The 13,097-nt window shown below is 42.1% G+C and overlaps 1 protein-coding gene across 1 annotated transcript in view; it reads left to right on the forward strand.

Annotated features, from left to right (window-relative positions):
• LOC126481826 (WAS/WASL-interacting protein family member 3-like) overlaps window positions 1-13,097 on the forward strand; it is a 56,218-nt gene that overhangs the window by 14,230 nt on the left and 28,891 nt on the right. Inside the window, exon 2 of the mRNA XM_050105785.1 lies at window positions 12,323-12,579. Within this exon, the coding sequence (XP_049961742.1) occupies window positions 12,323-12,579 (257 nt within the window). The remainder of the gene's footprint in view (window positions 1-12,322; window positions 12,580-13,097) is intronic.

Raw genomic sequence — 13,097 nt, forward strand, 5'->3', positions numbered from 1 at the left:
ATGCTGTAGTTTCTCCTGGACGCTGTGCCCTGCATTTCAATTTATCTTCAGCTTTGCACTTCTTTCGCTGTGTGCCGCCGAAATACTTGCGCAGTAGCGCCTGGAATACTTCCCTGCTTGTGAACGTCTCTTCGTTGTTCTCATACCACTGCTTTGCAGTACCGTCCAGATATAAAAATACGTTAGCCAAACACACGGTGTCATCCCATTTATTAAATTTGGCTATACTCTCAGATATCTTCAGCCACTTGTTTGGATCTTGGACATCGTCACCAGAGAACCCGGAAGGATATCTCATGTGGTGGAACACAGCTGCTGTCATCGTAACGTCATCTTCTTCTTCTGTCTCTGATAGACTGCGATCTGTTGAATATGGCTCTAACTCTGGTTTCTCGCCACGTAAACGGCGGCTCTGTCGTGGCCTGATGGGAGCCACTGTGTTGTCGATAATGTGCGCTATCACAAGACCTAATACCCATCGTCTCCACTTGAATGATGGCCTGTAGAAGAAGGTGTAATTAGATGAATGACGAACACTAACTTCACTTAACGAAAGTTTATTCAGCACTTGCACATACAAGAGCGCGGAGCGAACTGCCTCCGGCCAGAGCACATCCGGTATATATGCAGTTACAGAACATTCCAGTACAATGATTCTTGACATTTGTGAATACTTCTAGAATGTACCGAATGTTTAACCAAGGACATAGTACATGTTGAGAATAAGGAATCTGAACAAACATCCGGTACAGTGGAGCTAACGTTCCTGAACTTCGAGTCCCGAGAAAGTATTTCCTAAAAAGGTACAAGGATATGACTAACGCTAACAGGTAAGAAAGCACCATAAATGGACGAATAAAAGGTACCCAACAGTAGGAAATACAGCAAAATTATTAGACCTGAGTTAGCTGGTCTGCAAGGCGCACGCGATGGAATTGACATTTGGCACAAGAGGCTGAACGTCGATCTTTGAAGTATATTTACTGTGATGACCCAACGAAATAACAGAACGGCTATGACTGCCTACAGCATCTGCTGCCACAGGAATCCAACTCACATGAATAAGCTAATATCAGTCATTTATGAGCTTCGAGGTAGACACAATACCGAGCAACAATTATGGGGACAGTGGTCTCAGAGCTCCAAATGCCAGCACACGAAACAATGTTGCGTAGAAGCCTCATAATATGAGAACTGAAAGATTTTTGACAGACAGATCTCATAGATATGAAACAATATTCACAGGTGAACGAAGGTATCAGATATATTTCAGTGGTTTAGATATGAATTCCAAATTCGCCTAGGAACTACCTATGAAAGCAAAGTGAATCATTGCGTAATCGACAGGTGGCGCCTTTGTGTCTAGCAAAGCTCATTTGCCTTAGGAGGGCGTGCCTCACAAGGAGATTGGAAGTGCGTGGGCGGGAAGGTGAAACAACTAGCTCGGAGTGAAGCGGCTGAGTTGGCGCCCTGTTGCGAAGCGAGTAGCGTGCTGGAAGCTGATGGCTAGTTCAACTTCGGCAGTTAACAGTCACCAACATTGAGGGTAGCGGTGCTACCGGGAAGAGACACTCAGGCGGGTTCCTGGACTGTGAACAATTATTTCCTCCTTTGCAGCAGGCTGCAAACTTTAGGACGTGTGGTTCGCGTACCTGGAGAAGGAACATGTTGTGTGGTTCAGCAACCGTCTGGACCTGTAGTCGGACGGCGGACCACCGGTGTGTTGAGGTCGTGTGTCAGCTCCACGCTGACCTTCCTGGAATGTTGCACAGTATGTCTGGTGAGCTTCCGCTTTGGGTTATCGGATGAGAGTGAGTCGAACATCGGCAGTAACCACAGCTATAAATGCCATTCCTGTACTCGTACTGTGGCTGTTTAGTTCGGTAGTTATCTGGTTGTTTGTTCGAGGTTCATTTCTGGTTCCATATCAGACTGCTGGTTATTGGTCCTGTTCCGTCTCTAGGTAGGAAAGTTGTGTGTGTCCTCCTACCTTAAACGCCAGCTTCACCCATTAAATTAGACACAATAAACCCAATTTTCTATTTATCATTCCAAGACTTAAGAAAAATGTTCTCAAAGTCTCTCCAAAATTCTTAGGTATGTACATTCTTACAAGAGACAAATCTTAAAAATTGTCTATGAGAAACATATGCAATTCCAAACGATTGTGCTACGCCATTAGATGTTACAGGACCATTACTGTTGCTAACATTCTACTCTACTCTGTTTAGTCTGCCATCATCATCACGGAGTTGTTCACCTACATATCTACTGAACCGAGCTAGGTTAGTTTCTAGGTTACAAAATTTTTGCAGTCACTTGCACACGGAAACTCTCATACACCTCATTTCCTTCTGTAAATTGAATTTCCAAAGTATTATGACTATCATCACATTGTTTTTCCACATCATTTACCTGTTCTTGTGCCATACTTAATTTTGCATTTAACTTTTCCTCTAATCGTTTGCAATTTGCTTAATCGGGTCAATTAATTCATTTTTTACTGTTGCAACAGCACTGTTATGTTCTTGTTTGACTTTACTGATTTCCTTTTTTAAACTGTCATTAAAAGAAGACACGTCGTTTTTCCACGAATCCCTTAATTTAAAAACTTTGTCATCCATTCTGGCCCTAGATTCTGTTGACATGATTCTAAACCATTGGTTAACTGCAGAAAGTAGCCCATCTTTTATCAGTACTCATTTCATGTCAGAGCTTACTGTTACGCATTTTTTTAATTTTCTTTCAAATGCAATAATTCCTGTAAATTTTCGTCTCTCCTCTTTCTGACTTTTTTACCTCAGAAGGATCTAATTCCCCCCTTTCTCCTTATTCATTATAACCCAATATCTCCTTATTATTTCGACAGTTTAGGTATTTTGTACTACTTGTCTTATTCATATTGCTTCCTACAAACAAAATGAATTGCTACTGCTTTTCCTTTACCACAATGACCTCCTCACTTAGTCCAAAATCCATTTTTCCCTTGTACTTTTGTAATAAATCTGCTCCCACTAATGTTTTCACGCTTACGCCATTTATCATAAGAAAATTTTAGTACTGTTGTACATCACAAATCCTAACAGGCGACATAACACTGCTTCACAGTGCACATCTATAGTAATAACCTGTTCTGAAACACTATTATCTGACTGCTGTTCCTCGTCATCATGGCTCCTAGAATCACTGAGCTTCCAATAGCTTCCAATGACTGATTAGAATCCATTTCATTCATTTTGGTACTAATCTCTGAATCATTTCCCCAATTTGTTCCATCATACTAGCCAACACTGCTTCAAAATTCCCTTTCCGTTAAGAAGTCCCTGATACTGGCACCCTTTTCGTTACTGTGGTAGCAACATGTGTAATTTTAACATCAACCTCAGATTCTGATTTCCTTTTTACCTCACGAACAGGAGTGGGTGTTGAATTTTCAGCCACGTCAAATGGTTCTCCCTTTTTATCCTCTGAACACGAAATGGTGTAAATTTGACATCAGTTTCCACCAGATCGTGTTTATTATCTCACCCACGATTGGAAATTATAGAATCTGGTAAGCCACTGTCATTTGCTTGTGAAATATCAAAATTTAATTTACCTGCCCTTTACATCATTGCAGGTCTTAACTCATTCAAAGCATCCTCCACCTCTTCGTCATTCATCCCTGGAGTATTACTTTCTGTCACATGCACAAGTATCCTTACACACGTACACTAAACGAAATGAAACAGTACTTAGCTTTTCACTTTCACCGTGTGCACGGCAAAGTGTTACTGTAGATTCGTTCCCCAGGCTCAACGTCCACCAGTTAGGATTATGGGTCCCCATTACGTACGCTGCTGCCAGCCAGTCTGCTTCCCGGTTTCAGCAGCTTTTGATCGCGCGATGATCGGCAGCTGCCGACGCCGTTAGCTGCCATCTTCTCGAATTAATTATGACTGCTAAATCTTGATATATCAGTCAGCTCCCAGAACTACACTCCCGGCCATTAAAATTGCTACACCACGAAGATGACGTGCTACAAACACGAAATTTAACCGACAGGAAGGAGACGCTGAGATATGCAAATGATTAGCTTTTCAGAATATTCACACAAGGTTGGCACCGGTGGCGACACCTAAAACGTGCTGACATGAGGAAAGTTTCCAACCGATTTCTCATACACAAACAGCACTTGACCGGCGTTGCCTGGTGAAACGTTGTTGTGATGCCTCGTGTAAAAAGGTCGGATTGTACCCTATCACGATTGCGGTTTAACGTTGGTCGAGATCCAATGACTGTTAGCAGAATTTGGAATCGGTGGGTTCAGGAGGGTAATACAGAACGCCGTGCTGGATCCCAACGGCGTCGTATCACTAGCAGTCGAGATGACAGGCATCTTATCCGCATGGCTGTAACGCATCGTGTAGCCACGTCTCGATCTCTGAGTCAACAGATGGGGACGTTTGAAAGACAACAACCATCTGCAGGAACAGTTCGACGACGTTTGCTGCAACATGGACGATCAGCTCGGAGACCATGGCTGCGGTTACCCTTGACGCTGCATCAAAGACAGGGGCGCCTGCAATGGTGTACTCAACGACGAACCTGCGTGCACGAACGACAAAACGTCATTTTTTCGGATGAATCCAGGTTCTGCTTACAGTATCATGATGGTCGCATCCGTGTTTGGCGACATCGCAGTGAGTGCACATAGGAAGCATGTATTCGTCATTGCCATACTGGCGTATCACCCGGCGCGATGGCAAGGGGTGCCATTGGTTACACGTCTCGGTCACATCTTGTTAGCATTGACGGCACTTTGAATAGTGGACATTATATTTCAGATGTGTTACGACCCGTGGCTGTACCCTTCATTCGATCCCTGCGAAACCCTACATTTCAGTAGGATAATGCACGACCGCATGTTGCAGGTCCTGTACAGGCCTTTCTGGATACAGAAAATGTTCGACTGCTGCCCTGTCCAGCACATTCTCCAGATCTCTCACCAATTGAAAACGTCTGGTCAATGGGGGCCGAGGAACTGGCTCGTGACAATACGCCAGTCACTACTCTTGATGAACTGTGGTATCGTGTTGAAGCTGCATGGGATATTTGTACCTGTACACGCCATCCAAGCTCTGTTTGACTCAATTCCCAGGCGTATCAAAGCCGTTACTACGGCCAGAGGTGGTTGTTATGGGTACTGATTTCTCAGGATCTATGCACCCAACTTCCCCCCATGAACCATGGACCTTGCCGTTGGTGGGGAGGCTTGCGTGCCTCAGCGATAGAGATGGCCGTACCGTAGGTGCAACCACAACGGAGGGGTATCTGTTGAGAGGCCAGACAAACGTGTGGTTCCCGAAGAGAGGCAGCAGCCTTTTCAGTAGTTGCAGGGGCAACAGTCTGGATAATTGACTGATCGGGCCTTGTAACACTAACCTAAACGGCCTTGCTGTGCTGGTACTGCGAACGGCTGAAAGCAAGGGAAACTACAGCCGTAATTTTTCCCGAGGACATGCAGCTTTACTGTATGGTTAAATGATGATGGCGTCCTCTTGGGTAAAATATTCCGGAGGTAAAATAGTCCCCCATTCGGATCTCCGGGCGGAGACTACTCAAGAGGAGAAAGAAAACTGGCATTCTGCGGATCGGAGCGTCCAATGTCAGATCCCTTAATCGGGCAGGTAGGTTAGAAAATTTAAAAAGGGAAATGGATAGGTTAAAGTTAGATATAGTGGGAATTAGTGAAGTTCAGTGGCAGGAGGAACAAGACTTCTGGTCAGGTGACTACAGGGTTATAAACACAAAATAATGAATAGGAAAATAGGAATGCGGGTAAGCTACTACAAACAGCATAGTGAACGCATTATTGTGGCCAAAATAGATACGAAGCCCACGCCTACCACGGTTGTACAAATTTATATGCCAACTAGCTCTGCAGATGACGAAGAAATTGAAGAAATATATGATGAAATAAAAGAAATTATTCAGATAGTTAAGGGAGACGAAAATTTAATAGTCATGGGTGACTGGAATTCGAGAGTAGGAAAAGGGAGAGAAGGAAACATAGTAGATGAAAATGGATTGGGGGAAAGAAATGAAAGAGGAAGCCTTCTGGTAGAATTTTGCACAGAGCGTAACTTAATCATAGCTAACACTTGGTTCAAGAATCATAAAAGACGGTTGAACACATGGAAGAATCCTGGAAATACTAGAAAGTATCAGATAGATTATATAATGGTAAGACAGAGATTTAGGGACCAGGTATTTAATTGTAAGAAATTTCTAGGGGCAGATGTGGACTCTGACCACAATCTGTTTGTTATGAACTGTAGATTAAAACGGAATAAACTGCAAAAAGGTGGCAATTTAAGGAGATGGGACCTGGATAAACTGAAAGAACCAGGGGTTGTACAGAGTTTCAGGGAGAGCATAAGGGAACAATTGTCACAAATGGGGGAAAGAAGTACAGTAGAAGAAGAATGGGTAGCTCGGAGGGATGAAGTGGTGAGGGCAGCATGTAACGCCGGAAATGCATAACCTCCTATTTCCATCTATTATACTATAAATTTTTTCCTTGTTTTGATACCTCAAGATATGACATTTCTGTGTCTTTATATATAGTAATTGTTTTACTATATATATATATATATATATATATATATATATATATATGCATTTATGTCGATGTATAATTGGTTGTTTTGTAAATATTATTTGTATTTTTACGCTGGGTCTTGCCTAGGGAAAACTATGCTATCGAACGAATACATCGATAGGTCGTGTGGAGAACCAAAGTGTTTAGGATCTTTGGTAGTGTTAACTCTGGAGCGTGGAGCGCGGGCAGAGAGACAGAGTCTGGCTGGAGTAGTGCAGTGGAGCAGGTGTGTTGTGTGACGCTCCCGCGAGTTGCCGCGCTTTCGGGGTTTGGCAGCATGTAATTGCGCCCGACTTGCTATGATAGTTTCTGACACGGTGTCGCGGACGGGAAGCATTAGCTGGCCCGTTTCGTCTGGTGACCGTGTCGAGAAGAAGGCGCGCCAACATCCAGCTTCTGCAACAGCGACGGCGGACAATGAGTGACTGTCGCCACCTCCTCGATCGACGGCTTCAAACCTTCAATCAACCAACGAGGAAGACTGGAAGCACGTAAAGTTTTAGAACTGCATGGCAGACCTCAGCTTTTCAAACTGTTCCATTTTCGTAACTATAATTACAGCAACTTAGCATGAACATTTGTTGCTCATTGTCCCAATTGCATTACCAAGCAGGGTCCCTTCCTTTTCCGGAATGAGCCCGAGTGTCGTTGAAATTCAAACGCCAGCATTAAAGTAATATTGTTCCTTTTCACTGCTTTAATTTCAAAGTTAGGCTAAAGTATTCATAGCTGGCTACAATATTTAGATTACACAAGCACAAATTATGAGTGCGAGTTATGTTGCCATATTTTAGCTTATCTGTGACTACAGCTCAGCTTGGTACGTACTAAATTTTACTATTGTTAATTGTTCAGAATCATTAAATTCAAGTTCAAAGTTAAATCTCTTATTTATAAATTGCGTAGATTCAAGTAGCTTTTGAATTTCGTAGTGCTTCAGAAACAAACCTGACTATTAGTTTCAGTCATTAAATTAACTTTCATTTTTCCGGTTTTATTAATTCTTTTGCTAAATTAAGTCAGAGTGTAGCGAAATTTATTACTTACACGTGTCAAACTTCAGTTGCCACGCTTCTAGTGCTAATTATATGTGCAATAACCTTTCTTTTTCAGTTACTATAGTAATTGTCCATAGGACTCGCGACCGTAATTTTCCCCAAATCTCAAATATCTAATTACCGCTAGTTAATTGTTAACGTAACGGCCGCACATTTACTTTCTTTATTAACTTTACCCCTATTCAAAATTAATTTCCACCAGTTTCATTTGCATTTTTCCTTTCATTTAGATGTAACCCTTTCCTCCCTCTTTCCCGACACTTCGGTGACGATTGCTTTTCCCAAATTTCCATTAGGTACACGCGGTTTAAGTTTTCACTGCCATTAAGGTCGGTAAGTGAGGGGAAGGTTACAAGCAGAGGATCAAGTAGGTAAAAAGGCGAGGGCTAGTAGAAATCCTTGGATAACAGAAGAAATATTGAATTTAATTGATGAAAGGAGAAAATACAAAAATGCAGTAAATGAAGCAGCCAAAAAGGAATACAAACGTCTGAAAAATACGATCAACAGGAAGTGCAAAATGGCTAAGCAGGGATGGCTAGAGGACGAATGTAAGGATGTAGAGGCATACCTCACTAGGGGTAAGATAGATACTGACTACAGGAAAATTAAAGAGACTTTTGGAGAAAAGAGAACCACTTGTATGAATATCAATAGCTCAGATGGAAACCCAGAGGGTCTATACAAGGGCGACGTACTTGAAGACAATATTCTGGAAATGGAAGAGAATGTAGATGAAGACGAAATGTGAGATACAATACTGCGTGAAGAGTTTGAGAGAGTACTGAAAGACCTGAGTCGAAACAAGGCCCTGGGAGAGACAACATTCCATTAGAACTACTGACGGCCTTGGGAGAGCCAGTCTTGACAAAACTCTACCATCTGGTGAGCAAGATGTATGAGACAGACGAAATACCCTCAGACTTCAAGAAGAATATAATAATTCCAATCCCAAAGAAAGCAGGTGTTGACAGATGTGAAAATTACCGAACAATCAGTTTAATAAGCCACAGCTGCAAAATACTAACGCGAATTCTTTACAGACGAATGGAAAAACTAGTAGAAGCCGACCTTGGGGAAGATCAGTTTGGATTCCGTAGAAATATTGGAACAAGTGAGGCATTACTGACCTTACGACTTATCTTAGAAGAAAGATCAAGGAAAGGCTAACCTACGTTTCTAGCATTTGTAGACTTAGAGGAAGCTTTTGACAATGTTGACTGGAATACTCTCTTTCAAATTCTAATGATGGCAGGGGTAAAATACAGGGAGCGAAAGGCTATTTACAATTTGTACAGAAACCAGATGGCAGTTATAAGAGTCGAGGGACATGAAAGGGAAGCAGCGGTTGGGAACGGAGTGAGACAGGGTTGTAGCCTCTCCCCAATGTTATTCAATCTATATATTGAGCAAGCAGTAAAGGAAACAAAAGAAAAAATCGGAGTAGGAGTTAAAATCCATGGAGAAGAAATAAAAACTTTGAGGTTCGCCGATGACATTGTAATTCTGTCAGAGACAGCAAAGGACTTGGAAGAGCAGTTGAACGGAATAGACACTGTCTTGAAAGGAGGATATAAGATGAACATCAACAAAAGCAAAACGAGGATAATGGAAGGTAGTCGAATTAAGTCGGCTGATGCTGAGGGAATTAGATTAGGAAATGAGACACTTAAAATAGTAAATGAGTTTTGCTGATTGGGGAGCAAAATAACTGATGATGGTCGAAGTAGAGAGGATATAAAATGTAGACTGGCAATGGCAAGGAAAGCGTTTCTGAAGAAGAGAAATTTGTTAACATCGAATATAGATTTAAGTGTCAGGAAGTCGTTTCTGAAGGTATTTGTATGGAGTGTGACCATTTATGGGAGTGAAACGTTGACGATAAATAGTTTAGACAAGAAGAGAATAGAAGCTTTCGAAATATGGTGCTACAGGAGATTGCTGAAGATTAAATAGGTAAATCACATAACTCATGAAGAGGTATTGAATAGAATTGGGGAGAAGAGGAGTTTGTGGCACAACTTGATAAGAAGAAGGGACTGGTTAGTAGGACATGTTCTGAGGCATCAAGGGATCATCAATTTAGCATTGGACGGCAGCGTGGAGGGTAAAAATCGTAGAGGGAGACCAAGATATGAATACGCTAAGCAGATTCAGAAGGATGTAGGTTGCAGTAAGTACTGATAGATGAAGAAGCTTGCACAGGATAGAGTAGCATGGAGAGCTGCATCAAACCAGTCTCAGGACTGAAGACCAGAACAACAAAATGCACCCAAATTGCGTGAAAATGTAATCACATGTCAGTTCTAGTGTAATATATTTGTCCAATGAATACCTGTTTATCATCTGCATTTCTTCTTGGTGTAGCAATTTTAATGGCCAGTGGTGTATTATGAGGCGAATTTTATAAACGGAAGTATGCACCTCTCTCTCTCTCTCTATTTCTCTTTCTCCCTGTGTGTATGGATGATAAGACGTTGGTCTAACATAACGCTTTCGTTTATTGCAAAATTTTAAAATGAGATATAAGGCATTGAGATGGTAGGTATGCCTGCCATTCCATAAGCAGCTACAAAAAGTAAACGTATATGTCCCATCTGTGTGTGTTTGTGTGTGTGTGTGTGTGTGTGTGATCATGTGTGTGTGATAGTGTGTGTGTGTGTGTGTGTGTGTGTGTGTGTGTGTGTGTGTGTGTGTGTGTGTGTGTGTGTGTGTGCGTGTGTGTGTGCATGTTACTATGTAGTTTTATGGGATGTTTTTTCTCTGTAGAAAAAAATTGCGGTGACATTGGCCCATAGTGTGAACTCCCAAGAATGAATGCTATGAAAATATCATATTTATTCTTGGAAATATGGATCAGATTATAGAGATGTGTAATAGGACAAATCATTTCCCCAGCCTCCCAGGATGTGACACACCCTTGAGTATAATACTTGTATTGGTATTTCACACAAGAGTCTTATGACACATATGGATATGGTTTGACATTCCCAATATTAATTCATACTTTCATGCATTACTTACAAAATGTTACTTTTCTTCTGTTCTAAGTGCTATTGATGCTACACCAGCTTACATCTAATCTAGACTGATGCTTATGCTGAGTTGGAAAAAAAATGTCACTGGAACCCATTACTTCAAATGATGCCACACCCACTCAGAATAAGATGGACACTGTTGCTGGGATGGACAAACTTTTCAAATCTGATGGCTGAAATCCCTGTGTGGTTATACCTGTGTCGATGATGTTCCACGCAAGTCATGGAAATTGTTATTATTATTGTGTTATGAAGGAGAGATCATCATGACACTTTTTCAACTGCTGGCGTAGTTATGAAGTGGATTATATCTTCAGTTACCAGAAATGGGCAAAGGGAGCTGCTAGAAGGGCTAGGGTAATAAACAGATGGAATGTAAACAGAGGAGAGGTGGTTTAAAATTTGTGAGAGTATGTGGGACAGGGGCTTGTTGGAGTTATAAGAGGAAAGGGGGGAATTTAGGGTTGGGACTTTCTTTGTGATTGTATTTACAGTGTGAATAAGTGAGTGGTTGTTACATTCACAAGTGTGGTGTTGATTGAAATATAGGCAATGGATGCAAGGGATGGTTTGGGATTTGAGTTATTCTTCTGTGATGGCGTCCTCTTCGGTAAAATATTCCGGAGGTAAAATAGCCCCCATTCGGATCTCCAGGTGGGGACTACTCAAGAGGACATCGTTATCAGGAGAAAGAAAACTGGCGTTCTAGTAGAATTGGGGAGAAGAGGAGTTTGTGACACGACTAGAAGAAGGAATCGGTTGGTAGGACATGTTCTGAGGCATCATGGGGTCACCAATTTACTACTGGAGGGCAGCATGGAGGGTAAAAATCATAGAGGGAGACCAAGAGATGAATACACTAAGCAGATTCAGAAGGATGTAGGCTGCAGTAGGTACTGGGAGATGAAGAAGCTTGCACAGGATAGAGTAGCATGGAGAGCTGTATCAAACCAGTCTCAGGACTAAAGACCACAACAACAACAAGAAGTCATTTGAGGTGTATGAAAGATTATTGGTCAATTGTGGCAACTGGTTCGGTAAACAGATGGGCTTGGTGAGTGGGGATCTTTGTTGATATGTATGAAGACTATAGTACAAATATCTGGATCATAAGTGCCATTTATTTCTCACATAAACCTATACCAATTTTGACAGTGTCGGTTAGTGGTCATTTTGAAATGTCAGAGCAGAAAGAAAGTGAGGGTGGCATGGATACCAAGAGAGGAGAATTGGTGGTGTTGCTTGTTGTGGAGGTCGCAGTCAGTGGATTTCATGTCAATAGAGCCCTTCGTAGGAATTATTTTAGTAATGTCTTGGTGAGATGTGTGTTTATGTGTTTCCCAGGAGGGTGTCTTGAGTTTAGGAATTTGTGTGTTTGTGCATAAAGTAGGAATGTGCAGGTGGTCTGGAAATTCAGATAAGAGGCACGTCAACATGGACTAGTGTGGGGCAGTTGCGAGGATCGACTGTGGATGGGTGTTATGTCAATTTATTCAGCATATGATTTATCCCTTTTTTTTCTGTTTTTCTGTGGCTGCCTAAATGATGTGTGTGTGTGTGTGTGTGTGTGTGTGTCTGTGCAGTGTATTTGCAATGTTTCCTAGTGCGAAAGAATGGGACTTGTTCGTGGGTCTCAAGAAACAGGTACATATGAGTGTACTCCAGGAGCCTATTATTGTGGTACTGCCCTTGAGATTGCAAGGTGGAGTTGGAGGTGTAGTTATTGTCAATGGTGGTGTTGGTTGTGCTGGTGCTGTTTGTGCTGGTGTTGTCAGTACTGGTAGTGCTGGAGGTGCTGGTGATGGACAAGGCACTAGGTTTCATAGTAGTGCAGACGATGGTACAGGCTGTGGTGTTTATTGTGACGATGGTGCTAGCGTTGCTGCTGATGATGACGAAGCTGATCATTGTGAAATTATGGCTCTTTTACGGTAACTGATGAAGAACGGGATGGGAGAGAGCTTAGTGGAATAAGATCAAGATGTACTGGCTGTGGACAGTGGTAAGTTGTGGTGTACATGACAGTTGTGTTGGTTTTGGGAATGATGGTGCTGTACTATGTTATGTCTTTCCTGACGCTCTTCCAATTACGGCAAAAGGCGCCCACACGGTCCCTGGGGCCGTCGGAAATGGCGACGCCAAGTTGCGGTTGTACTAAAGAAATGGTTCTATATTTGTTTTGTATGGAGTGTCTTAGGATTTTCACATTGGTAGTATTTTAGGTCTCTAGCATCTAATGCTCCAATTTTATTCCAGTTTTCACTTTTAGCTTCAGACTCCCTTGTATTTGTACCACCACTTACCATTTGCGTCCATCTATGACGATTGTCATCACCATTTGTGTGTTTTTACGTCTCA

This window comes from Schistocerca serialis, chromosome 5 (assembly GCF_023864345.2).
Source record: "Schistocerca serialis cubense isolate TAMUIC-IGC-003099 chromosome 5, iqSchSeri2.2, whole genome shotgun sequence".
NCBI lineage: Eukaryota > Metazoa > Arthropoda > Insecta > Orthoptera > Acrididae > Schistocerca > Schistocerca serialis.